The sequence below is a fragment of the Motacilla alba genome, chromosome 2 (genome assembly GCF_015832195.1).
Source record: "Motacilla alba alba isolate MOTALB_02 chromosome 2, Motacilla_alba_V1.0_pri, whole genome shotgun sequence".
Classification (NCBI taxonomy): domain Eukaryota; kingdom Metazoa; phylum Chordata; class Aves; order Passeriformes; family Motacillidae; genus Motacilla; species Motacilla alba.
This window is the reverse complement of record NC_052017.1, coordinates 42,677,220-42,703,909: the sequence shown is the minus strand read 5'-3', so window position 1 is coordinate 42,703,909 and position 26,690 is coordinate 42,677,220. Positions and strand designations below refer to the sequence as shown.

Genomic DNA, 26,690 nt, shown 5'->3' with positions numbered 1-26,690 from the left:
GCATTCCACCACCTGGTATTTTATCAATAACTACAGAGACAAAGCATGAGAGGAAAATAAGTTCTTAAAGGGAGTGGTTAACAAAAATGAACTGCAAGAAGGAAGATTTTAATCACATTTTTCCCTAGTTTTCTGAATATTTTTTTGGTTTCTCTTCTGACTTCCTAGTTGTCACGTATACAGAAATGGGAACTCTGGTAGGCAGTGATGATGAAGATGAAGCCATGCTGCCTTTCAGAGATGGTTTAAAGATCAGCAAATCTAAAAATCTTACAAATATTCAGAAATCTTTTTAGTAATGATGGGTGAATAAAGAGAAAGAACAACACAGTGATTTCGTCAATAACAAGGAGCATTTAGCGAGTTTTGGAAGCCATTTCACTTATGCATAAGAGTACTTATTAGTGTAAAAGTTGCCCTACTACTTGCACTGCTTCCAGCAGGAACAGACCAAGAGATGTAAGTTGAAGGAAAAGTGACCTAATGACACCAACTTAAAGACTATCTTACTCCCTGAGTTATTTTAAACTTTTTTTATCAGTCAAAGTATACTTTCCAATAAAAACTCTGATTTCCTCCTGAATCTGGCAGACATCAACCTCCTGACACTTTCCCTTTCAGTCTGACAACAGTGTTGGGAAGGAAAAAGTCCACATGTTAACACAAAATCTGCCCCTTAAGAGACTCACTTCCTTCTCCCTGAGATTTGGTCTATTTTTAAGACTTAAATTGGGGACATTTTTACAACCAAAAGTTACAGAAAGAGAAGAAAACAAATGGAAACAAACTTGGTGTAAGCAGTTGAGCACACAAGAGTCTGGATGTTGCAGCGATGCAAAATGCATTTTAGTTAGATATAAGCAATAATGTAAGCCATACGTTAAACAAGTAAGAAAAACAAGCAAATGATAGCAACATAGCAAAAAGGCGTTGAGCCCTTATACATCTAGATGAAATTCACTTGTGAAAGCACATATTTACAAGATCACAGGGGCACACTTTGCTCTGTGAAGCAGAAAATACAGCAGGAGAATTTAACCGAGATCTGCAGTGCTGTCACCTTCTCATTCCCTCCACCCAGTTGTCTGACAGCCACACGCAGCGAAAGCTAAACTGGCAGAAAATACAAACTAATTCAGCATTTATGGCTTCTTTCAGAGCAAATTCTTCCTCACTTGGAATTGACTCCAGCTTCTTGCATCACCGTTTAATTTGTCTCAGCTCCCCAGAAATGCCCTCTAGTTTGATAAGTAAGCCATAAAACTGCAACTGGGGCTGGACTGGGAGTCCTTACAAAATGTTTTTCAACACCATTCTGTTCATTGATGCTTTTTTTTGCAGCAAAAGCCTGGTGCATCTGTATTTACATCAGTTAACCCTCGTGTCTAATGTGCAGTGTAAAGCTATGTTGCCCTGCATGTAGGTCAACTTGGAATAGAAACTAGCAACTTTCTAAGGAAGATTTAAAACACTGAAATTATCTGTAAGTATCTGCTATAGAATCCAGTATGCAGGGATTTTTTGACATATACAATCTCAGTGCATTTGCTTCTAATTGCTTCCTAAATTCACAGACTGTTTCATAAATGTTTTTTTAACATAATGCTTTGGAAGGAGTGAAGGGAATTCCTGTGCCATTTTTAAAAAGGCGAGAATAATTTTAACTGTAGTCATTGACCAAGGTGAATTTTGAAATAGACTCTCTTTATCAATGCCAAAATAAACCAGTTTAAAAAATGGATGAGGAAAAAAGTAGGAGCTATACACTAACATAATTTACTCTCCCCACATTGAAAGTATTTGGGTTTTTTTACATAACTGCTGCGTAAAGACTTCATTCTTGCAAACTTCCCTCTGTGAATCTGCAAGTGTAAGTCTTCTTGTAAGAAGTAAGCTATGCATTTTTGTGAAGCTATGAAAATATTCTAGTAGCTAGGCATGTTGAACAGTAGATACATTTGGAAAAGGTTTCCTGAGGAGCTTATGGCTAGAGTTCAACTCCTGCTCTCCTTAAACAAGAACAATAATGCTTTAGTCAATGATAAAAAAGGAAAAAAATCAGTGATCAATGTTTCACTTTCTGGGTAAAACTTGGAAACTTCATTAAATCTTGATTTTGCGATAATAAATCAGATTTAGTATTGCTTTAATTGAATCTGGGACAAGTTGGGCTCAGTGTGAAACCGAGCAATGAAAACAAGAGACAGATGAGGAGGTCAGAGGAGCACGCTACGCCCTCAGATGCTGCAAGAATCGCAGGAGTTTGTCACCCCATGTTCCAAGGACAAGTGTAGGACTGGTAACTGCAAATGCCAGAACTAACCCAGCGAGTTTCTCTCCACAAGCATCCCACGCTATCATTGCAGCAAGTCAGGGAACACGCCTTAAAATCCTGGAAGTAGGGTAACCACAAGGAAGAGGAGACCAATGGTTAACCACAGCAGAACTCACAGCAATGCTGTCCTTCTAATTGAGACAAGATTTCCTGGTTACAAAGGACAATGTGAAAAGGATAATGTAACAAGAATAATGCAGAAAGGTGCTTAATGCCACTTACTGTAAGTACTATTCTGCTTTATTCTGACCTGCCAGACTGAAAACCAAGACAAGACTTGATTTTCCTCAAAGCCTTTGAGCAGTGTGATCACATGCATGGTCATCTTTAAGAGTGTTAGTTACCCATGAGTATGAACAAGTACAGTTTTACAGGCACCAAAACAAAGGGGTGTGCGCATAGATGCTGGAAGATCTGCTCAGAAATATTACAGGTTTTTAACCTTCCAAGATTTACAAAACTACCTTGAAAATCCCTCAACACAGTTTGTTAAAATAACAGGCTAGGAAAAAAGCAGAGTATTTTATAATGTGTGAACATTTCCTATTTGAGGGCCAGCTGAACTTTGCCCACTTGAAAGTCAAAGCAATATATCCATAACTTAAAACGAGCCATGGAGACATAGGAATAATGTACATAATTACTGGAACATATTTAGCTATTTTGAAGCTGTAATGAAATCAGGGCTTTGCCAGGTGTAATGTATTACAAGATATTAAGGAATTCTACAAGATACTGAAATTCAACAAGTTATAATCTTTGCAGTATACAGAAATAAAAAACAATATAATACTGATCAGAGAGATCATATAATATGTGCCTTTATTCATATGGCTTTCATTTGTAACTTTATTTTTCTGTACAAAGAACTTAAATACCACAAGTGTTGAACTGAAACTATTCTCCTCTTTTAACTTGACTCCTTCCCACAAAAAAACATGTTTATTAACTGCAATAGCAGTTTATGAAGAGCTGGGAGTCTTACAAAAATGGATGTGAACACAACGGAAGCCCCAGCTGGCAATCCAAAAATGCAGGATATAAGATTTTATCACTGCCCCTTATGTCCAGTGTTGTTTTGCTTTGGCTTTCTTTCATTCCAGGCAATGAAGTGGTACAATGAGGACAAGCCCTTAAAAATATAGATGCATACGTAATTTCTTGAGTACCTTTTTAAAAAAATAAATCCTCTCCACCCTTGTTTACCATCTCCCATCAGCTGTGAGATTGATATGAATATAAAGTGGCAATTTTAGCCACAAATGCCAGTGCATAGTTTCAAGTTTTTATACCTGTAAGAGTGCGGCTTGTGGAATTTAACTCTCCTTATGGGTCCTGTAAAAGGTCTGGGCCTTTGGTAGCTTTGTACCCAGTTTATCTTTCAACTGTAAACACTGATCCAAAACAGAAGCATCAACAATGATGGTAAGGAAATGGTAGATTTGTTGCATCTGGGATTGCACGGAATTATCCAGAACCACTTTTAGATACAGCTTATGATTTTGTAGCCAATTTCAAGGCAAGCTCTACTGTAGAAATTGAATAAGAAACCCTGAACCTTTAGCTATTACTTTTGCATAACACGATTATGCCTTGCTCTTCATGCTGTTTTCAGCTGCAAGAGCTGAGTTCCTCTACCTAGAGGATTTTCTATCTAGTAAACCAAGAAATTTCTGATATTCCACACTATTTTCCCACATAGGTGGGTATAATGCATGGTCTGATACAGATTTCTCTGGATTCTTTACAGTAAGGCCCCATAAATAGTGTTTCCAAATTTATCCAATATCTCTGCAAACTTAGGCAAGTCAAAAGGAGTCAAGTTGTACAAAGAATTGAGAGGAACTATGCTGTAAAATCTGGCTTCATTAGAAGACATTGCAACCAAGGTGAAACTACCTGCATTTGAATAATAAATGGGATGTAGTGAGAGATCTGCCATTACCCTGCCCAGTGTGTAGTAGCACACACAAAAAAGTTGAGGTGGTCTATCAGTGGAAAACATAGGGCAAAGATGACTTTCTGCATCCTAAAATGTCAATATCCAGTTCTCTGGAAAAGGGGGTATTTGCTTCTCTGGTTATTCTTTTTGAACCAGAAAAGTGGATGACAAGCTCAATCAGATACATCAGAAGATGAAGAAGAATTATAATACTATATTAGGAAGCAATGCATTACTTTTGTGATTGTTCCAGTAGCTTTTTAGAGGGAGGCCACATCATTAAACATTAAACATGTGATGAGCCTGCCCTGTTCTAACTGGCAGAGGAAGACACTGACCATATTCATCCATAACAACCAGGCTGGGTTGTAGGTCATGGATGGTCCTATTATCTTGTTGATAATATTTTGCTTATGTTTTGTAAAATGAATGATTTTATTCCAGCTGCAGTCATTATCATTAATGGAAATAAGCAGTTCAGTATGCAGACTTCTTTTTCACAGCTTTGTTGATTTCATTTCTATTAGATGAACTGACCTCTGGGTGCCAGCACTACAATATAATTTGCCTTACCAAACCCACTATTGAAAGATAAGTACATGCACTGAAATTGCAGTTATCTCCAGAAAAAATGTACATTGACCTATGTGTCCTAGTCCAAATGCAGATAGCTTTTGTGAAATATTGTTTAAGAGACGGGGGAAGGTGTGTGGGTGTGGGTGAGTGTGTGATGTTAAGCAATTTATTGCTAGGTGGCTTTTCTTTTTGATGATAACAAGAGAAGATGAAAAATTTACTTTGTAGGTAACCCTCAGCAAGAACAGGAAACATAGGTACAAGTTTATCCTGACACAGTTTGCATTGCTCGTTCCTGCATCATTGCCATGACTTGCAAAATATGCTTTTTAACATTCAGAAATAACTAATCAATAAAAAGAACTGGAGAAATGAAGCAGAAAACAAAACATCCAAATCAAATATAAAGGGAATTCAGTTATTAATCATTACCTATTCCTAATGCTAATCATTAGCTATTCCATTTTACACTGCTCATTGGAAACAAATGAAGTGTACAGATGTATACATATATATATATATATATATATATAATGTTCAACACACAAATGTTTGAATTTAACACTGACAGTGGCTCAGTGCTTCTGTGTACTATCTCTATACAAACCTTATTTCAGCTCCTTTGTCTCTTGCATGTACTTGGAGAAACTGAAGATGGCAGAGACACAAAGACATCTATAGTAACCCAAAATTGTTCCTAGTAGTACAATATATTCTTAACTGCACTGTCTGCCATAGAGTTAAATTATTTGTATCATGGCAATTCCATAAACTCCTGGACACGTAAGACAGAGATATCAAAATTTTTCAACTAATACTAAACACAACTAAAAAATATCTTTCCATAAATATCTCATTAGTAAAATATAATTTTTTTTCAATTAACAAATCTAAAAACTTAAGGCAGATTAAAACTATTTCATAAAAGACTTCCAAATGAGCAAAAATACTTTTCATTTTCTTCTATTTACAAAGGTTTAGTATTCTAAGGAACATGTTAGTGGTCTAACTAGCTGAAACAATAAAGTAAAAACATTTACTGTTCCAATGATGTAATTAACATGCTTCAGTTACTTAATATGGCTAACAGTAATCACAGAAGTAATTTTTTTCTAGTTCTTTCTTAGCCACTCCATTGTCTGTCTTTTTACACATAAGGATAATATTTTTTTACTTTAGATAGTATGATTAAAGATGCAAAACTGTTCAGAAACTTATAGTACCTTCAGAGAAATAGAAATTTAAAGTTCATTTTAAAATCTTCACTGTTGCAAGTAATGTTACCCTGCCCACCTCTCTAAAAATCTGCAGTGTGGAGAAAAGTAATAGCAAAACCAAAAGAATCCTTTGTTCTAATACGCATGCCAGCTAGAGAGACCAAGCCCTAGAACCAGGATAATATAAGGACAAACACTAGATGACCCTGAGAAGTGGAATAATGCAAAATGAGGAAACTCAAAGAACAGAGTTGTGAATTCAAAACTTAGGGCATTAAAAAATCAAAATAACCTATTATATATTCTCAGGTAAGAGCTAGGAAGTATTTTATGGAAAGAATAAGGATGGAAGGTCCAGGTATGCTAAAAGTGATCAGTATTAAAACATATGAACAGTACAGAAGTTGACAGAGGTTTATACACAGGAGGAGAGAAGTATACATTAGGCTGCTAGGCAATAAAGCAATGCATCTTAAAAACTCTAAAGAAACAGTATTTACATTGTCTGAAACATTTCTCTTTAGAAATAAGAATCTGATAATTTCTTGTAAGATTCTCAAGAACTTGTACCAGCTGTCAACAGTCCTGAGGAAGCTTTTCTGTTGTTCAATGAGTTCATCTCCACATCAAAACCACAGGGTCCACTCACATCTTTCATATTGCAGAAAATAAATGTGCTTGAAGACTAACAAACTGGTCAGCTGTAAGTGATTTCAAAGAACTCTTTCAAATGTCTCTCAAGTGCACAAGGCTAAGAGTTAGAACAAAAAATGTTCAGAATATCATTGCTGATTACATAAAACAAACATGGAGAGAAGCTTTAACTCCCCAGGGAAGTCTGTAGCAGTTGAATGCTTTTGCCACGGCTAATTTTTGTCCACTGTGAAGTTCAAAAGCCCAAACTCCCATAGTGGGTTTTGTTTATCTATCTACACTGCCTTGTTTTTCCCAACTTTCAGTTAAGTGTAACTACCACTACTAAATCTGACTCAAGATGCCAGAGTATTCAAAACTACTTACTAAAGCTAAACCTTAAGCTTTGTATTTAACACCTTCCACAATGACATACAACTGTGATTCATAATGGTTTAGATAATTTTCACTGAAAGAGGTGTGCAAGGTGTTTTATTCTCTATTTCTTTCCTTAATCCTTTAATAGCTTGATCTTTCAACACTCCAAACTCTGCTCTTCTCTCCAGCTCATGTTGCAAATTTTAGAAGGACTTCTGGCTATGAGCCACAAATACTCTGAACTTTACTCAACACCTGCTGGGTCTGGGCTACTATCCCTAGCTGTTCCTCATCAGCTTTTCTTGAGAGGATTTTTTCAGGTAATTTAAAAGTTGCTCCTGCCTCTTCTCTCCTTACCAAACAGTCCTGAGTGATTAGTTGTTACTAGGGAGCTTGTTAGTCTGGTTTTCACAGGCTAACTTCCTCTGCTAATGTAATAAGGGTCAGCAAGATTAATTAACATGTAAGACAACTTGCTAAAACCATTTTATAGCCTTGTTTTTATTTTTTTTCTTTTATTCTTGTATAGCCATTGATCAAGAACTAAATTCTGTTGGAAAATCAATAGCTGGAACAGTTTCTACATTTTCAAATGCAAAGGTGCAGTTAATAACTTAATAATTAGACATGTAGGATATGCATGGTTGCACTGAAATGCTTAAAGAAAAGAAGAGCATGAATACTGAATAGAATAAGAACAAGCTTTGACATCAGCTTCAGGAATAACAAGGTATTCACAAAGCAAAGAAAAGAAACCATGTAATTTCTCTTGCTCATCCATAACTCTTTTTTTGTCATGAACCCACCACTCCTCCATCAGAGACACTGGCACAAGCAATTAAACATGCATTCAGTTTTGTACAATGGACTGACCCAGCTTTTGCATCACAGATACAAATGCATCTCATTCCTGTCATTATAGTTTAAAAGCTTAATGACCTATAAAGGCAGAAAAATCAGTTTCTTTCCTTCCGTGCATGTTGTTCTGTTTCTATTTAGGAGTCTTTGTATGCTTCTCCCAGCCCATCTCTCACCCACGTTTACTGCTTTCTCTCAGTCCACCCTTTGCACGTTTCCCCACCCTCCCCCCAGGATGTATTTCTAGAAGCTGGGTTCTCTCCTACACAGGCCATCTCTCCTCATGCTGTGAAACAGCAAGCCAACCACATAGACACAAATGAGGGTACATTGAAAGAAAAAATAGCCATTTGCTATTAAAAAAACCCCAAAACACCTCCACCACAGGAAAACTGATTCTGATGCCATTAATTTAATGACCTATACTTTCACAGATGTGCATAAACCAACACTAAAAGGCAGTGCTATTAGAGAAAAGTAGTCCTCCTACTTTAAAGTATACTGATGCATATTTGTATGATTTTAATCTGATTAAAAATATTTCACCATAATAGTGCTCATACAATGATTTTTAAATATATGAGTAAGACACTACTCCAGAACATTGCAGACAAAACCATAAAAATCTCATCTTCAAAATATTCTCCTCATTGACCACAAGATTTCTACAGTCTGACCCTTTTCAAAAACCTTGACTATTTTTTGTCTATAACAGAAAAATACATGTTATATAGTACTTCATATTCTTTAGGCAATAGCTAAGTGTTTGTGGACAATATAGATAAGCAGAGTTTAAAGAGTTTCCATCTGCTTCTCTCATTGTTAAAGAAAAGGGCATTGAAGTGTACCAAAGGTGCAAACACTTTGAATTCTTGTACTCCTTTTTTCACTGGAGAAATGAGTTAGGAAATGCTTTTCTAATGCAAATCATTTCATATGTGGAAGGTTTAAGCTATTTCCTTCTAATTCAACATCTCCTTTGGAGGAAGTACATTCACCTTTATCTCTGCTCACAGGTCACTCAAACTTTGGGAGCACAGACCTCCTGCCATGTAACCTTGCTATACATCTGCTGCACGTACATTCGCTCAGATTAACTTCCTTCTCTCTCCACCATTATATGACAACTTAACAAATCTGACCATTTTTTAAACTGCATTTTTCCCACCACATATGAACGACAAGGGGAAAATCTTTTTTTCTTGATAGGAATTTTCATTTAAACATCAGATTTTGAAATCTCACCATGGTCTGTAAGTTCAGACATGCCGAGTTCACTTGTCCCATTCCCTCTTGGTTCATCCTGTCCTGTGGACACATAGCTGCCCATAGTGGCTGGCTGAGAATGAATGAGGTGTTTTGAAGTCTGCTCATCAGATTCCTTAGTCAAATGATGAAGCAGCATGGAGAAACAGGAAAAGAGTTTTCAGCACCATCACAACATAATGGTTGCCCTGATCTATAAAATTCCTGGGACATGTATTAGGCAAATACTAAAATAAAATCCTAACATTTTTGTAAATGATCAGTAGTGACTCAGCCATAAGAAGAAGCGGGTTTAATTTTATTTTTTTTCCCTCTGGATACAATGGAAAACAGAAACCAGAGAACATGCAAAATAAAAGATAGAATACAAAGCACACAAAAAATTTATTTCTGTGATGCATTCACCAACTATTTCCAAACTGACCCTTTTCTTTCTACAATAGGATGTGGTGCTAGAATTGAACTGGCTCATCTTCTGTTGCAGATTGCTTGAAAGCAAAGGACAACTTATTCTGGGAGTCATTCCAAGGCTTCATTCTTACTAGAAAGCCAGCTGAAGTGTTAATATGCTTAACCAAATGAAAAGAACCCACAGCCACACCAAATATAAAACGTTTAAAGGATTATAATTCTAAACATCTTGAAAAGAAATGCATTTTGAACTCTGATGTCATACAGTCAGTAAAAACATTTCAGAGAGCAGATTTAGATTTAAGAGCAAATGAAGAAAAGGCAACTGAAAAAAATAAAATTGCTCAAAGAATAGAGAGCTTGTTCAACCATATCTGAATAACTGAATGTACTTTGCCTCACCACAGATCAACCAGTTCAGCTAAGCAGTCCAGACTTTGATGCACTTCCCAATTATTAGTCTTAGATCAGGCCTGTGCCTCTAATGCTAAAGAAATCATGTGGGAAACAGAAAAGTGTTATTCACTGGGTGCACATAAATGAGACCTTCAAAACAAGAGCCCATACTTACATGTAAGACGTTGACATTCAGCTGCTGAAAATTACGGGACCTGAATTCTTGCATTCTTTTGATATTTTCTTGATATTTTTCTTCTGCCAGCTGCCTGTAAACACAGAACACTTGTATTTAGAATGTGACATCAGGGCATGCACAAAGGGATCTTCTAAAAGCAGACATGGGAAAACAAATTCCATACAGAGATTTTCATGTTGCCAAATATTCATGGCATCTACTCAGGTTTCAATGAGCACAAAAAGAGATTTCAGACCTTATTTCCAAACCCTGTTATATTTTGCCTTCACAACTTGCATAATGTAATCAAGAAATAGTAAATTATTAGTACCAGTCTTTTCTAGTTCTTCCAAAGGTCTTAAATACTTTTGGCTTTATTCCACCAGGTAGTGCTGGGACCTTTCAGCTGTAGACAGGCACGCAACATTTGTGTGCTACAAACTCTTCCTCTGGGGGCCAGTAGGTAACTATGGGTTTCTGTGTGGAATCACTTAAGACAGGTGCTACATTAAGCAGTCTTTCCATTCCCTTCCCACCCACCTCTGGATTTGCACTGCTGCGAGCAGATCTCCAGTTTGAGAAGGTAACATTTTTGCATTGTTTCCAACATTTTCAACCAGAGTCAGCTGATAATGATCAAGAGCTCAATGTTGATCCATTTTAAAGATTCATGACTGAGAACAAGGTCTGAATATTAATGTTGCCTTCATATTACAAAACAAATATATTTCATTTTGGTTTTGGGGGAAAGACAAAATGTGAAAATCTCATCAGAAAGCACCAAAATGCGAGAAAGCAATGAAAATGAAAACTGAACAAGAACAATCTTGCAATTAGTATTAGTTTCTGATTTCCATTCATTTTTTAAAAGTGAGACAGACTTCCTATTTACAAATTTCATATTAGTACAAGAATTGGCTTTAAATATTACTGAAAGCACCATGCAGAAGAGGTGCTAAATTTAATACTTTTTTATACAGTGGTTTCAGTTCAAGGAGAGGGTTTTTTTAAAATGAGAATCAATTTATGTATGCCAGTCAGACACAAGTGCTCTTCAGACACATTTTCCAAAAGGACATGAAGGTCTTAGTTCTTTGCTTCAAATGTGTCATCAAAACAGTATACTCTGGTTTTTATTAAAAAATCCCAAATAAACCTTCCAGTTGTTTCTCATATTCCATCAGAAACTGTACCTACTCTCTTCCAAAACATTTTATTATGCCTCACTTAATGAAAAAACCCATCAATCATAAACACTTTACAACATGTCCATTATCCCCATTTGATCTTTTGACAAGGCTATCTATCCTCTGAGCTATTAACTGCTACTGGAAAACCTCTGAGGCCAAAACAATTGACAAAAACTGAATTGTAACTAAATGTCTGACTCCTCAGACCATGCAATTCTTAACATCAACAGTCATTTTAAAAATGCCTCCTATTGTAGCACATTTGAAAATCTCTCACATAGTTATTTAACCAGAAGCACCAGTAACCCTAACCCTAACTAGTATTTGAAGCACCAGTTTTGAGCTTATGTTTTAATTTTTTTCCTAGATAAATAATCAGTGTAATTTTTTATCATGCAAAATCCTCATTGACTTTGAGTAGCTGAAGACCCATAATATTTTTATTTCTACCTTGACAATACTAACTCTCCCATTAGACCGTTGGGTGGGCAAAATTGCATGGTTTGGGCACAACTTACTTCAACTTCTTTGCCTTCTCATCTGCAGCATTTAACTTCCTCAGCCTCATTCGCTCCCGCGGTGTCATTTTCTGAACTTCAGAAAGTTCCTGCAGAGTTTGCAAATGAACTTTCTTCTGCCTGAAATTGAATGCAAGCAAACCCATCTTCATATAAAAATGTAAATATTCAGTATTTTGACTGGATATTGAAACATGGTGACATTTCAAATGGAATAATTAGAAAGTCTCTGGAACTGTAGCAGACTAAATAGACTTTAGTTTGGAAAGCAAATGCCTCTTTAAATTGAAATATTTAAACTTGGATCTGTGAAGAGGGTGATTCATTTCAGGTGAGGATGGAAAAAGGCAGATTCATCTCCTTAAAAGAATAAATATTGAAGCACAGTGAAATATTTACCCTGTCGGGCTTCATTATTGGGCATATTCCAAGTACAAAGGCAGTCATTAAATGAGAGCTGTAATATGGCTCGTACATTTTACATTGATTGTTACAAGCTGTCTGGAATAAATGAGAATATTTATGTGTCCTTAATGACAGATATAATTATAATGTTCTCCTCTTGAATTTCTGGTCCTAATCAATAACAAGAGTTCACAGGTAAAATGGTCTCCGTAGACCATCTCTGAAAGCTGAGCATGAATTATTGACTTATGTATTTCAGCTGTATTTATCAACCAAGGAGAGCAATATTAGTCCTTTATCAGAAAAAGGATACTAATCTCAGATTTTTATCTCACATCCTACAGTAATTAAAACAAAAATTAAACCCCAGTTTGAAACGCTTTGGCAGTTTCCTTTCACTTACACAACATATATCTATTATACTATGTATTTATAATTCCAACTATTCATTTCAAATTACTGTTTATGCTCTTATGAGATAAATTCACTTCTGATAATCCAAGAGGCCAGGTTTGTAACCATACAAACTGTAACACTCCTTCTGGAATATCATTTTGAAATCAGGATTTTAATAAATGAGCAGAGAAGATTCATTATGTTTTTCAAACAGTGCAAAGATATGAATATTAGTGTGAAATATGAAAGATTAAGGACAAAGACAAGAAGACTTCAATTATTCATAAGAATGGAACTAACTCTTCAAGTATGAATAATGTAGACATATTTCTTGTCTCCTGCAAAAAACTCTAATTCAAATTAAAAGAATCTCATGGGGAAAAAAGCAATTTTTCATTCAAGTTGAAACTGAACTTGTACAGCCTTATACTTACTTAAATATTTTAAATTTATTGCTTGAATGAGAACAGATTAAAATAAGCCATCAGAGACCTTTACTAGAAGAAACTAGACTCAACCTTTTCGCTTTGCATGGCAAAAAGAATTCCTGGTGAGAAAAAAGTAAGCATAAATATAAAGTAGTAATGGTTGAGGAGAACACCACAGCAAGCAACTGTTTGTACACTCACTGGAAGTAGAGTATTGCAGCAAGACAGCAGATGTGGGGAATTCACTATGTTTAATATTTTTCTCCTCTTTTTTGCTCTCTGTCATTTTTCACATATTTTTAGTTCATTTTGCTTACCTCTTTAGATCTTGGATTGCAGGAATTATTTGCCATTTTACTTACCAGTGACAATACTGGCAGCTAATGCTCTCATAAGTACAATGAGAGTCATTGTAAGACTATGACTTCTTGCATATTCCAAACACTTGGGCAAAAATAATCACACTGTAGTACAAGTGAGGATAAGCTACAGTAAAGCTTCTCCTGGGATTTCTTCTCTAATTGATGCCCTGATTTTTAAAACCTCAAGATAAATTGACATTCATTGCTTCAGGATTTATAGGAGCTCCAGACCTCTGCATAGAAGAAGACTTTCTATTTCCTTCTAACAGTAGCATAAGAGCACGATGTTTGTAGTTAGAACTCCTTGCTCTTCTTCTTAGAGACTACAAACTGGATTCTGAAAAAGTATACTTAGAGATTCTGGGATTTATATAAATGTCCTTCCCACATGCTAGCTCTGTCAGAAAATGATGTCCATTTGGAAGGTGATGAGACTCAATACACTCAAGGCAATGGATCAGGTATAGAATACAGTACATATTTTACAAAAAATACAAAGTGTAAAACCACCATCAGTCTCCTCTAGAAGCAGGAGGATATTTGAAGTTTGGATATACATTCTGCAAGTAACAATACTGCTTCCCCAAAGCAGATACAATGGTTTTGGTGCATCTGAAATCTTGTGTCCACAAGACAAAGGCAAAAGATAAAAAGTTTCCGAAAGATTTTCATAATCTATGTTTCAACAAGCATAAAATACTGAATATAACTCCTAATTAATATGGATATAATTATATTAATATGAATACAATATATGAATATGGATATAATTCATATATTCATGGCATAATATCTGGGAAACATTTCAGTGCCCCAAAACTATTTATAGTATATCTCTAAGGAGCATCTCTGTAGTTAACTACATGTAATTTGAAAAGGAAGGAATTCTCTCAAAGTTAATTGAATTAACTTGAATATATATATATAAATTGTTTCATTTTACATCAAGGCTTGCAAAGTTCAATGAACTATTTATACCAAATGTACCTATTCGTACCAAAATGGAAAACTTTGGCCTCACAAAAAACCAGAGACTCATCTGTCATCAAGAGACATTAAGGATAGAAGTGACAAGTAGAAACTCAAAACACAATTTGTAAAGATGAGAGCCTACAGACAGACTGACAGCAGTTAAACTGTGTGAAATGATGTATAAAGGGTTTTGCTATGCTGAACTCAACTGTCTGTACCCTGCTTTCTTCCTACCACTGTCAGCAAACTACACTTGGTTTGGAAAAGCTGAAGGTGGTCACCTCTCCTGAAGGGAGGCTTGCGAGCTGCAGAATTGGCAGCATCTGCAAAGTGATCACAGCTGCAAAACTGTGGGTCCTGTACAAGAGCAGAGGTCACAAAAACAAAGGTGAAAGTCCTCTTGCCTCAAAGGCACTGCCAGTTCTGGATTGTTTTAATCTTTACTGCTGTTACCTAATAATTCAAAACAAATATCAGAGAGATGTTAAAATCTTGACAATTATTTAAAGGAAACAAGGAACAGAGATGTTCATTGCTTGCTCACAAACTTCTGGTTTTGTTCTTGCTTGCTCCCAACAGAAAAAAAACTGTACAGAAAACTCAGGGATGGGGGACAAAGGGGAGGGCGAGTTGCCCATGAAACAGCCGAGCTAATTTACACCGGCATAATGAAAATGTCCATGCTGGAATTTGCTTTAAACATTGCAGCATTGTAATTTAATCAGTTATTTAATTCAAGATATATTCAATGCCTAAGCGAGAGATCATGTGTGAAGACGCTGCTGATGTAAGAGCCAAGAAACATCACTACTCTTGATTTCTCGCTGAAGTTACGAGACAAAAATAACAGCATACTACAGAGGCATTCGTTTAATATTAGTTTAAGTGTGCATGCTTTTAGTCTGGTGTCATTTAGGAAACATAGCTTTCACATTCAATTTTTAGTATGTACAGAAACAGCAGCACTATAAATGATGATGACCTAACTAAAATGACAGCTTAAACCTCCAAAATTTCAGAACAAATGTCCTTATTTACATACCAATTGGTACTAAATTAACATCAACATATATTGGATGTGCAATTTACACAGTCACATAATAAAAATATTTCATCTGCAAATCTTTTTTTACTCCCTAAATCTTAATTATGCATCTGCCTAATGGGAGGGGTTGCTCTTGTATTTCTAGGGAATAGGTTTGTCTAAACATAAAGCACTATGAGATTGACACAAGTGTTAATGACATTATTTGGCAACACTGTAATTTCATATACTGCTGCCCATAAAACTGTTTAAAATACTTACAGAGCATCAAAGATGGGAGCAGTTTCTTTCTGACAGTTAAGTGCCTTGTCTTTCACAGTCATGTTTGTGAAGTTGTACTGTATTTTCTGCAGGGAAATAAAACAGAAAGGGTATCAAGACTTGATGTAAAGTTATCCAGAATCCTAATATAAAAACTGACTAAGCAGTTTCCTTCCCCACTGTCTCAGAAAGCCAAACAATACAGGCCCTGAAGCCTGGGCAAAAAGAGCAAAAGGCATTGGTTTTCATTAAAATATGAGTAACCAGAACAGTTCAGAGATATATGTACCCTGGCCCAAGTGATGTACATTTATTATGCATAAATGTCTGTTTTCTTACTGCCCATAACATTTAAGAGGGGATACATTCAGCATATCAAGTGATGAGGGCTTCATTCCCTAGTCATATTTGTACTATTGCCCTGAAAGTCCCCTAGATTAATGCTCCCATCAAGAGCTATCAAATTCTTTTTTCTCACTATGTTTTCCCTGCCTCCATTTTGCTTTTGCAAAATACATACTCAAATGGCAGTGTACAGCTAGTGCTTTTTCTTACATACCTGTAGTTGTTCATCAATATAAGGGGATTTTAGGATCTCTGCTGCTGAAGGTCTCAGTGAAGGATTCTTACTTAACATACTGAAACATTAAAAACAAAATGTAGTAATTAAGCAATTGTCCAAACTTACTGAAAAGCCTGCTAAACGAGAAAACAACATACCTGCATAGCACAGCATTCAGTTTGCTTGGATATCTATCAGGAAGAGAAGGTGTTTCACCTTCCACAATTTTTAACACAACAGACAAAAAATTCTGTCCAGTAAATGCATGGTTCATACAGCACATCTCGTACAAAATGCATCCCAGAGACCTTGAAGAATAAACAAGTGGGAATAGTATGTATTATTCACCAGTCCTAATGGCCATCATAAAAGGTCACAAGGTGAACATTTTAAAATAAACACTCTCATAATAATTTTATATAATGACTATTCATAACAGTTTGCACTTCAGCTGAGTTCTGTCTGATGAACATTTTTTTAAAAATAGGGCAGCTGAGTTTTGCATCCTTGGAGGATGCTCAGGTCTTTCTCCAGTCAGGGGTGCTGACTTGATCACTTGATTGATTTGATCAAGGTCATAGAAAATTCTGGTGAGAGCCAGATACAGGTCGAGCCTCATCAAAGCAACCGGCTTAAATATCTTTGTATTTGACTGTAGTGTTTATAATTTAATCTGTGATTCCAGAAGAATTAAGAAAATAAAGCATAATGATAAGAAATATGTATGGGTGAATGGATTTCAGGAAAGCGGTATAAAAATCTTTGAAAGCAAATAATGAATAAAGTTTCAGTTATTCATTTTGGTTAAAGAAGAGGAGTTGTTTTGGTCTATCTGGCAATAAAAAAACAAGAGCAAATAATTCTAAAGCTGAAACCCAGGCTCTACATTCAGTGCAAATAAGGAAGAGAGAGAATGGTGGGGTACTCCACTCACTGGTATTTTTCAAGCAAATATGTGAAAACCATTAGCAGACCATTTTTGCTAAGAAGCAACTAAAGACCAACTGCTGAGGTAAATAAATGGTTGCCTAGGTTTTTTAAAGATTTAACTGTCAAACAGCCTTCAAACTTACAAAATCAGTAAACAGTAAGACACAGATTATAATCTCTACTTATGATGCATGTTCAGACTCTAAAACAAAATAATTACTACCTGAGAAAATACTAAGGGCAAAAAGAACAACAACAACAAAAAAAAACCAAAAACCTATGCACACAGCATCTGAAAGCATCAAATAAAAATGGAAATCAGCCAGAGAGAAGAAAAAAAGAAGGAAAATCCCAACCTGACAGACTGTACTATAACTTCTTTTTGCAGAATCAATATGTTTTGGAAGCTGCTTGATTCTGGCAGCTAGAAATTGTTTAATGAGCCATTAGGAACACGGGATTTGACACATCAGGGAAGCTGATTTATTCATCTAGTTTAGCATTCAGACTACACCTGAGGTGGAGAAAGATGAAAAGAATGCCCTGGGCATTCTTCTGCAGCTAGGGCTACGAACAGGCTATGCAGGGAAAATCCCATCTGTCCTATGAAAGAAAAAAAAACAGGGAAAAAAGTAAAGAAAAATGAAGGAAAAAGAAAAAAGTTTCTTTCTGCAGGATCAAAATCTTTGAAATTAAATAAATGTCTCCTGAGCTGAGAAATGCTGCCCTGGATTCCTGAATGAGGCTCTTTCTTCCCAAGAGAGCTGCTGAGCTGCAAACACCCAAAGAAATAATAGGCAAGCTTTTGCCTCAAAACTGCATTTCTCAGTTGTGTTTCTACACTTCTGCTCTAAGTATCTTGTGAGGAGCAGGAGGAAATTGCTTCCCAACTCCCATAAGCAATTCACACATGATCCAAACATATAATTTAATTACTTTTATAATCTTAGCCTGCATAAGTGCCAATGTCATAAAATTCTAAAATGCTCATTAAACCAGCCAGCCAGCACATTTGCTTTGACAACTCCCTATATTCACGAGCTGGTTTGACAAAGTTCCCGAAGAGCACATAATTTCAGCAAAATTGTGGCATGACAAGTTCATGCTGAAGCTACTTATGCTCAATTACATCATAAAATGGAGCATCTGGACAGGCTTCAGTGTGTTCTCCCCAAACTCAACTGACAGACCTCTAACTCCTCCCTCTTAGGAGAAACAACCCTGAGGTTTTTTTCGAGGTTTAAGTTGCTTACATAAATATTGTCATCCTTTTAACATCTTCTGATCTTTTGAAAAAAATGTTACAGTTCTTCAAAGGTTATAAGATCCAAGTTAACTTTAAATTCAACTTTAATGCATATACCTCTAAGGCTTATATCTCTTAGTCAGATTGCATCAGAAGGTCTTAAGAATTCGTTGGCTTCAGAGTCTGTGAGGAATATGTCTCTGAATTTAATTTCCTCAATACTCACTCACCAGCCCTTAAATGGGAACTCCCTCCTGCTGTCTTCCTCAACCCCATCCCCTCAGCCTTCACATTGCTTCATTTTTTGTACGTTAATATTAAAGCAAGAGACAAACTGGGGGGAGAGCACAGACAAGCAAGCACAATAAAATGAAAGCCTCAAGATCTGTGGTGTGGGCAGCCCAATTTACCCAAACACAACAGACAAATCATCTGTCAAAATCTGACAGTACTTGATGGAAGACAGAGTACAATGGATTTACATGTGATTGTGACATTGCTTTGTCTCTGCCATAGCACTGGAGGCATGGCAACGTCGGCCGAGCCCCAACAACACCAGTGTCACCACAGGGCGTGCGAGGGCAAGAAGGGACACCAGGACAGCGGCACAGCAGCGCCTCGGGGTCACGCTGGGTTGGGCTACCAGTGTCACACACACAGACACCAGTGACTGACTCCTGACCCAGCCTGGCCTCTGGGGCTCTCTCTGTCTTGGTTCAGCTGCCAGCCCTGCTCTGACTCTGCTCCGTCTGCCAGATCTACAGCAGGAAGCAGCGATGGGAAGAAGGGGCGGTGAACTGCTGAACTGAGATCAGTTCCCTGAAGAAACTTCTTGTCTGGAAAGGAGGAAACCCCAGACTGTGTCATCTGCAAAGGTTTTCTCTCATGGCCCAGCCAGTCCAGGCTCAGGGACGCTGGGGAAAACATGTGAGCCAACTTAATTTGCCTCCTGTGAATTTAGATTTGACATAAAGCATGGAATGGCAAAGAACTCCAGTCCTGACATTTCAACTGAAGAAAAACATAAATGCTGCCCCTTCTCTGAGACCAGCTGCAGAACTTCATGGGGAAAAAATGTAAAACATTAAGCTTTTCCCCCATCTATTGACCTTGGGCTATAAAGGACAATATTTCTTGCACTAGCTGCTGCACTGTGCACAGTTGCTGCACTCAAGCCAGTTTTGAAAAGCCAGTTGCAGAATGTTTCAGTGAACCTGAAAAGTAGAGTGTCTCTTTGGAGCACATCAGTAATGCAGCAGAAATTAAGGTCTTTCCAATGAACTGAACTGAGCAGTGAGAGGATCACAATAACAAGGCGAGATAGCAGTAACTGTCTTTTCCAGAAGGTATTTTACATTATCTTGCATTTAACATGGGAACACTTGTAAGTCTGAATTTTTGTGTGTGAATTTTTGAGTCCTGCTGGAGATCAGAAAGACAAGTCTGAAGAGAGAATGTCACTTCAGCTACATATAAAAGACTTGGGCAACTCTTTGAAAGTCCTCAGGGGGTCAACAAACAGTGCTGTTTAACATCTCTATCAGCAACGTGGACAGAGGGACTGAGCGTATCTTCAGCAAGTTTGCTGACAAGCTGCGTGGTATTGCCAACATGCTGGAAGGAAGAGCTGTCATCCAGAGGGAGCTTGGCAGACCTGAGAGGTGAGCTTGTGCCAGCATTATGGAGTACAAGGTAAATTGCAAGGTCCTGCACTTAGGTCACAAACACAGACTGGGCACAGAATGGAAAAGCAAGCCTGAGGAGAAGGACTTGGATGATGTTGCTTGTTGAAGAGCTCAACATGACTTGGCAATGTGTGCTGAGAGCCCAGAAAGCCAGCCCCATCCTGGGCTGCATCAGAAACAGTGTGACCAGCAGGCTCAGGAAGGAACTTCTTCCCTCTATTCCACTATTCTGAGACCCCACATGGAGAACTGCATCCAGCTCTGGGCCCTCAAGATGAGAAGGATGCAGACCTGTTGAGGCAAGTCCAGAGGAGGTACACAAAGATCATCTGAGGGCTGGAACACCCCTTCCATGGATTCAGACTGGGGTTGAATCCAGGAGATCAGGGGTTGTTCAGCCAGGAGAAGAGAAGGCTCCAGGGAGACCTTTGAGCACCTTCCAGCACAAAAAGTGATAGAGAGCCAGAGAGAGACGTTTTACAAAGGCATGTAATGATAGGACAAGGGGTAACAACTTCAAACTGAGACAGAGTTCAAGGCCAGGCTGGATGGGGCTTTGAGCAACCTCATCTAGCAGAAGGTGTCCCTGCCCACAGCAGGGGAGTTGGAATAAGATGATCTTTAAGGGCCCTTCCAACCCAAAGCATTCAATGAGTCTTTGATTCTTCATGAGCAACAGAGCCTCCTGCACAGCGGCCCAAGGACTTAATCTCACCTGGAGCCTCCAGAGCTACCCTGTAGGCTCAACATCTTCTTGTCTTTTGGCCCCTGTTAAATGGGCACAGTGGAAAAAAAATCAAATAGAATTATTATTCAAAGATTAAAAGATGAGAGTATCAATCGAACACATCAGTCCTGATCAGAAGAGTTTCCTGCCTCAACAAAAGAAGGGGATTGTGGGCTGGGGAAGTCAGTACTCAGTAATCAGGGCACACCTCCTCCTTAGTGCCCCTACAGTGAGGGCCAAGAAGCTCCTGCTGAAGGCAGTTTCATCCTCACGCGAGTGCTCTTGGTAATGCTTTGGAAAGATCACAGAAGGCAGAAAGTATAGCAGAAAGCTAGTAGCTACTGAGTTTGGGATGGGGGGCTTTTTTCTATGTTTTTGTAAATTTTGAAAGTGTTATCAACACAGGATTTATAAAAGTATTGGACTAAACTCTGATTATGCTTACTCTATACAACTTGGATGACCTGTATGAATTGACACTAGTAACCACAAATAGAACTTAAACATTTATTTTACCTTCTATTTGCACTGCAATAAAAGAAATTATTCCTTACAGTAGAAGAGCACAAAAGGCAGGCTTCCCTGTCTATTCATTTGTTTTGACATCTTTTCAAATCTTCTCCCAATATATTTTTATTGACTACATGTATTAACTGATATTTGCTACAGATGAACAAGAATCTGACATCAAATCCATAGCAGTCAGCTACAAAGGCCATGAGATGGGATTCCTGACATATCTGGTGACTGGACTGAATATGTCAACTGTGAAAAATGGTTGGTACCACTTGAAAATATAGATGACTGTTCTCTACTTTTAGAATTATATCCTCCAGCCACAAGTATATTTTGAAAAGGCAGAACTGAGACAAAGCTAGAGTAAATTATCAAGTAATCAAACTATATTCCAGGGGCCAAATGTTTTACAAAGGAACTTTCCTGATTTGAAATATTTATTTAAAAATATTTATTTAAAAAATTAATCTTCTGATATACATACCTACAGAAAAAAAACCAAAACAATAGAACACCTCATAAAAGAAAAAAGGCCCTTAAATGAATTACTATGACAAAATTTAAAAACTCAACACTTTTAACTATAATCTTAAAACATGAGATGCTTTAGGACATACATATAAACAAGCCATATATTTTCATCATTCCAGAAGAATCATTCTTCATCTTAGAAGAATTGGAAGAGTACCTGCACACTTACAAGTTTCCTAAAGTCTTTCAACAGACCTCAGCTCCTAAAATTGATCCTTTAATTATCACCTGATCTCAAGAATTTGTGCCATCTAAATGCAGAACTAACACTTTTCTTTCTACCTTTGAGAGTCTTCTAAAACAGAGTGCCTTTTTGTTTCTGTTCTAACACCGCAGCCATTCTCATTTTAGCTCCACCTCCAAATACTTTCTTGCTATTAACATTAGCTAATGTTCTTAAATTTAGTTCCTAAGAAGGCCCTTCTGCTGTCCTCTCAGCCAGAATAACTCTTTGCTCATCTACCTGAAGTTTCACAGAAAGTTGCTTCTTTCAATTAATCTATCTCAATTCAAGAAAAAAAGAGAAAAACCTGAACTTTGTCTACAATCATTCCATATCACACCAGAGAATGGACCTGAATTTTATTCTCCTTTAAAGTCTCAAATAACCCAGAACAAAAGCCAGCTATATGCTTCTTAACACAAAGGGCAAGGCTTCAGATTGCAACATTTGATCCTAATGCCCTGAAATAGTTTTAGTGGAGATAAATGCCTAATCCAACCAAAATAGCATTATGACTACTCACCAAATGTCAGATTTTGTATTATATCCCTGGTGCTTCAGTACTTCTGGACTCATGTAGTATGGCGTCCCAGTAAAAGTAGTTGCAAGATCACATGAACCCATCAAAAGACAAGAAACTCCAAAGTCTCCTAAAAATATCAGTAGAAACAATAATCTATTAATATAAACATGTGTATATGTATAATTTGGTTTTTTTATTGTCAGACATGATAACGTGACTGTACATCCAGAAAATTCTGCTAGTATTTAAAAAAATGGGAAAAACTATTTTCTGTAATCCTTCAAAATAAAAAGCATAATATCACAGAACAATGTGGGTTTGAAAAGGCTTTTCAAGATCATCTGATTCAACCCCTGGCTCAAAGCTAAATGGGGCTGCTCAGGTCCAGGTCCAGCCAAGCTGGAAGCATTCTCAAGGCTAGAGATTTCACTCCCTCTCCTGTGCCTGACTGTCAAATAAAGGTTTGACTACAAATCAAAATGCTATTTCAGACCTGATTTTCTTTAAATCACCTTATTGACAAAATGTCTGCTGGACTGTTCTATCACATGAAAATATATCTTTAAAAAGTATGGAAATCTCACCAATTTTAAGAAGATTATCTTTCAAAAATATATTCTTGGCTTTCAAATCCCTGTGAAGTATCCGTCTGGAATAGAAAAGGAAATTCAACCTCACCCAGCTGAAATAATTCAGAATCATGTATTAAGTATTTCAGGTATTTAACTTCAGCCCTTTTCAGAAAGACCAGCCCACCACAGCTAGAGTCTAAGTCTGCCAGCGACAATCCATGGACAATGGCATTAAGGAGCTTCACAGAGGTGCATTCACAGGCACCCACATGCAGGGTGAGAGCCTAAGCAGGATAATAAAAATATACCTGGGGATCCCAGCTGAAGAATACAGATACAGACATAGCATGAGCTGCAGAGGAAGGGAGAAAGGCAAGTCTTCCTATCTGACTCGTCTTAAGAGCATTACATCTTATTTTCTGCCAGGAGAATGAGATGCCTCACAAGAGAATAACACATGAGAGAAACAGCAATAAGAGGTTTTCAAAGCTAAGGGAAGACTCCTACAGAGCAAACGTATTACTTCAAAGGCAAATATGTATATAGCCTAAGCTAGTAGTTCAATTTTTTACAGTAACAGTGTGGAAGATGAAAGAACTTTACAAACACAAAGATGAAAAGGAAAAGGAACAGAACAATTAGCTTTTACAGACTTATTTTTCCATCAGAGTTTGAAAAAAAACAACATTATAAGCTACGCACCATGTAAGGATATACAGAATCTTCTTAATTTTTATAAGTCTTACATGTGTGACAGTAATTCTGCAGCCCCTTAGGAAAACAAAGTATCTCTGTGGTATACAAAACATATACAAAGCATATTCTAAATTAATTCTTGTTAATAAAGCTTCCAAAAGCATTACTGCCTATAACCTCACCTAAAGTAGAATTTGTCCACTTTTGAAATGATTACTAACACACAGGATTAATCATCAGCTCTGCTCAGGAGGAGGTTAGAATAGCATTGGGTACATACTGGCTATAGAAAGTGTATTTGCTAATGCAAGTACAGTAGTCATTCAGCCATTCGGATCATGTAAAGAAAGAAACTGATGCACTACGATTTCTGAGGGCAGAAAAACCAAATATGGTACTCAATTTCAAATTTTTGAGCAATCCTCAAGTATTATCCCACCTTTGAATTACAAAAGTCTTAGGCATCGACACAATGAAATTATTCCCAAAATAGTTTGTTTCTAATCCAAATTAAGATTAGAAAGGATGCATTCTAGAGCAGAATTTAAATACCCAATTTTGTCCACAACTCATTTGAAAATGTTTTTTTGCAAGAGAAAAAAAATATGCAATTTAATATACTAAGTTCACAAATAGAAAAAAAACATGAAAAATAACAATAGGCTTCATTGCAGTATGTACACAGACTGGGCATGAAAAACAATTTCTATTTTTATGGGCAAAGGAAAAGAGTTCTTCATGTTTCTTATAGCAATCTTTTTTCACTTTTTTTTTTTTTTCAATTTTTTTGTCCTGCAAGTAATACCTTTCATTAGAAAAAGGTTTGCACATTGGGAAAAATGAATTTTTTATTCAATATTCCTCCACCCATATTTATAAAATAATGTTTATAAATAATTTGTTCTCTATTTGACAACTTCTGTAAACAATACACATACACTCATACAATACATCAGTGAGGAAATTAAACTAAGGTGATATTTGTTAATCTTTCATAAGTATATATATGTCTGTATATATATGTACACACACACTTTTACAGAAATCTTGCTGTGATAATTGAGATTCATAAGGAATTTCCTTACCATTCATCACACAAAGCCTTTAAAAGAACTTGCTTTCACTGAGTTAAATTACTCTTGCACATTGTTGTTGAAAATTGGTGGATTTCAACCTTCTTTTAATAGTATTTCTTTGTAGAAATAGAACCACAGGATTTTTGAACCTGAAACTTTCCTGAATATCTATTATTTTAATAACAGGTATATTGAAGTAAAAGAATGATCCAGAAAGCTTTCAGAAGTGTATTATTTGAAAAGGAGATTAAAAAAGATGTTTGGGTCACACTAGTTTGAATTACAATGTAATGCTGCTGTAACCTTGCAACATATTGACGAAAATGTTATGCATTTTATTTGCACTACCAAAAATTGTAAAATACTTCCATATATTAATATGACAAAGAAATATTTGGGGTGATTTTTTTCAGCTTTCCATGATGGTATCTCTCACTGCAATGCAACTTACTCTGCTATGATAAGTCTGTAGATAAACAAGGTACCAGCTGAAATCTTACCTGAAAAGAATTCTTTAATACTAGAAAGAAATTAATATCAAGCCTGCACCGTAAATCCAGTTAAAGGAAGAGAGCAACTTTTTTATTGTAGGAAAAGACAGACCTATAAAGGCAATATGAATTAACTGGGCTCCAGCAAAACTTTACTTGATGGACAGTGAAGTGGTAATTGAGTAGTTATTTTGGGTAGAAATTAACACTTGAGGACAGTTTCAAATCTAGGCTGTAAATATACCCACATCTATGTTCTGTAGAGTACCTGCTTGCTGGCTCAAAGTCACAAAAGAACAAGACAAGCCCTGAGCAGTGGGCAGCCTCCTTGAATGAAGCTTTGCCTGCAGCAGAATGAGGTGCAAGTGAAGCTGAGGGAAGCTGAAGTACATCACTGCTGTGAAATCATCCTCAATTAATTTCTCTTTCCTCTATCTGAAGAACTCTGCAGAAGAGTAAGAGGTTCTGTGTAAGTCTGAACCCTGCATTATCTGCTGTTTGCATAAAGAGTAACCTTATAAAAATCTGTGTTTGCAAATTCTTCATAAAGGTTAGCAAAATGATGGGCAACACAATGGTCAGCCATATTCAAATTGAGGTTAAATTAATCAATGGCCTCATTGCCTGATTGCTGTGGGATTTATTTTGTGCACTGACATGCAATGGGCTATGTGCACTACGAGACACTACAGGATGATTTCATGCTTCAGGTCTCCATCAAGATAAGACCATTGAACTGTGTTATCTCTCTTTTACTTCTCCCTTCCTTTATATCAAAGACACATAAGGATTGAATCTGTTCATTTCTAGATAACTTTGTTTTCAAGTTTCAAATAAAAAATATTGCATTAAGTTTCCAGCCTAAGAGTTTTCAAAAAGTGTGAATCTAAAGTTGTGCAAAGAGGACAAGTGAATAGTCTATGTTTAAAACCATAAATAATAATTTTTGCTGCTCTGGTAAAATGAAAAAAACCTCACATCCATAAAATCTGAGTTTTCTTAGGAATGGCAAGGGGAAGGACCAACCCACAGGCTGTAAACACTTCAAACTAGGGAAAAGCTTTCTTAGCTTACAACATAATTCAAACATATATTGGAGCTTTTTTCCATGTCAGTAGAGAAGGAATCATGCATAACTCCTCTAT

General features: G+C 36.7%; 1 protein-coding gene across 4 annotated transcripts in view; it reads right to left on the bottom strand.

Moving 5' to 3' along the window:
- NEK11 (NIMA related kinase 11) overlaps positions 1-26,690 on the bottom strand; it is an 82,931-nt gene that overhangs the window by 31,539 nt on the left and 24,702 nt on the right. For 2 of the 4 annotated variants that reach the window (XM_038161183.1, XM_038161181.1), the window contains exons 5-12: positions 23,295-23,359; positions 22,711-22,837; positions 16,488-16,637; positions 16,327-16,405; positions 15,768-15,853; positions 11,899-12,018; positions 10,188-10,281; positions 9,185-9,320 (exon numbers count right to left, since the gene is read on the bottom strand). In XM_038161183.1, coding sequence (XP_038017111.1) covers positions 9,185-9,320; positions 10,188-10,281; positions 11,899-12,018; positions 15,768-15,853; positions 16,327-16,405; positions 16,488-16,637; positions 22,711-22,837; positions 23,295-23,359 — 857 coding nt within the window. The remainder of the gene's footprint in view (positions 1-9,184; positions 9,321-10,187; positions 10,282-11,898; positions 12,019-15,767; positions 15,854-16,326; positions 16,406-16,487; positions 16,638-22,710; positions 22,838-23,294; positions 23,360-26,690) is intronic. The other 2 variants (XM_038161203.1, XM_038161194.1) reach the window with 1 other exon arrangement.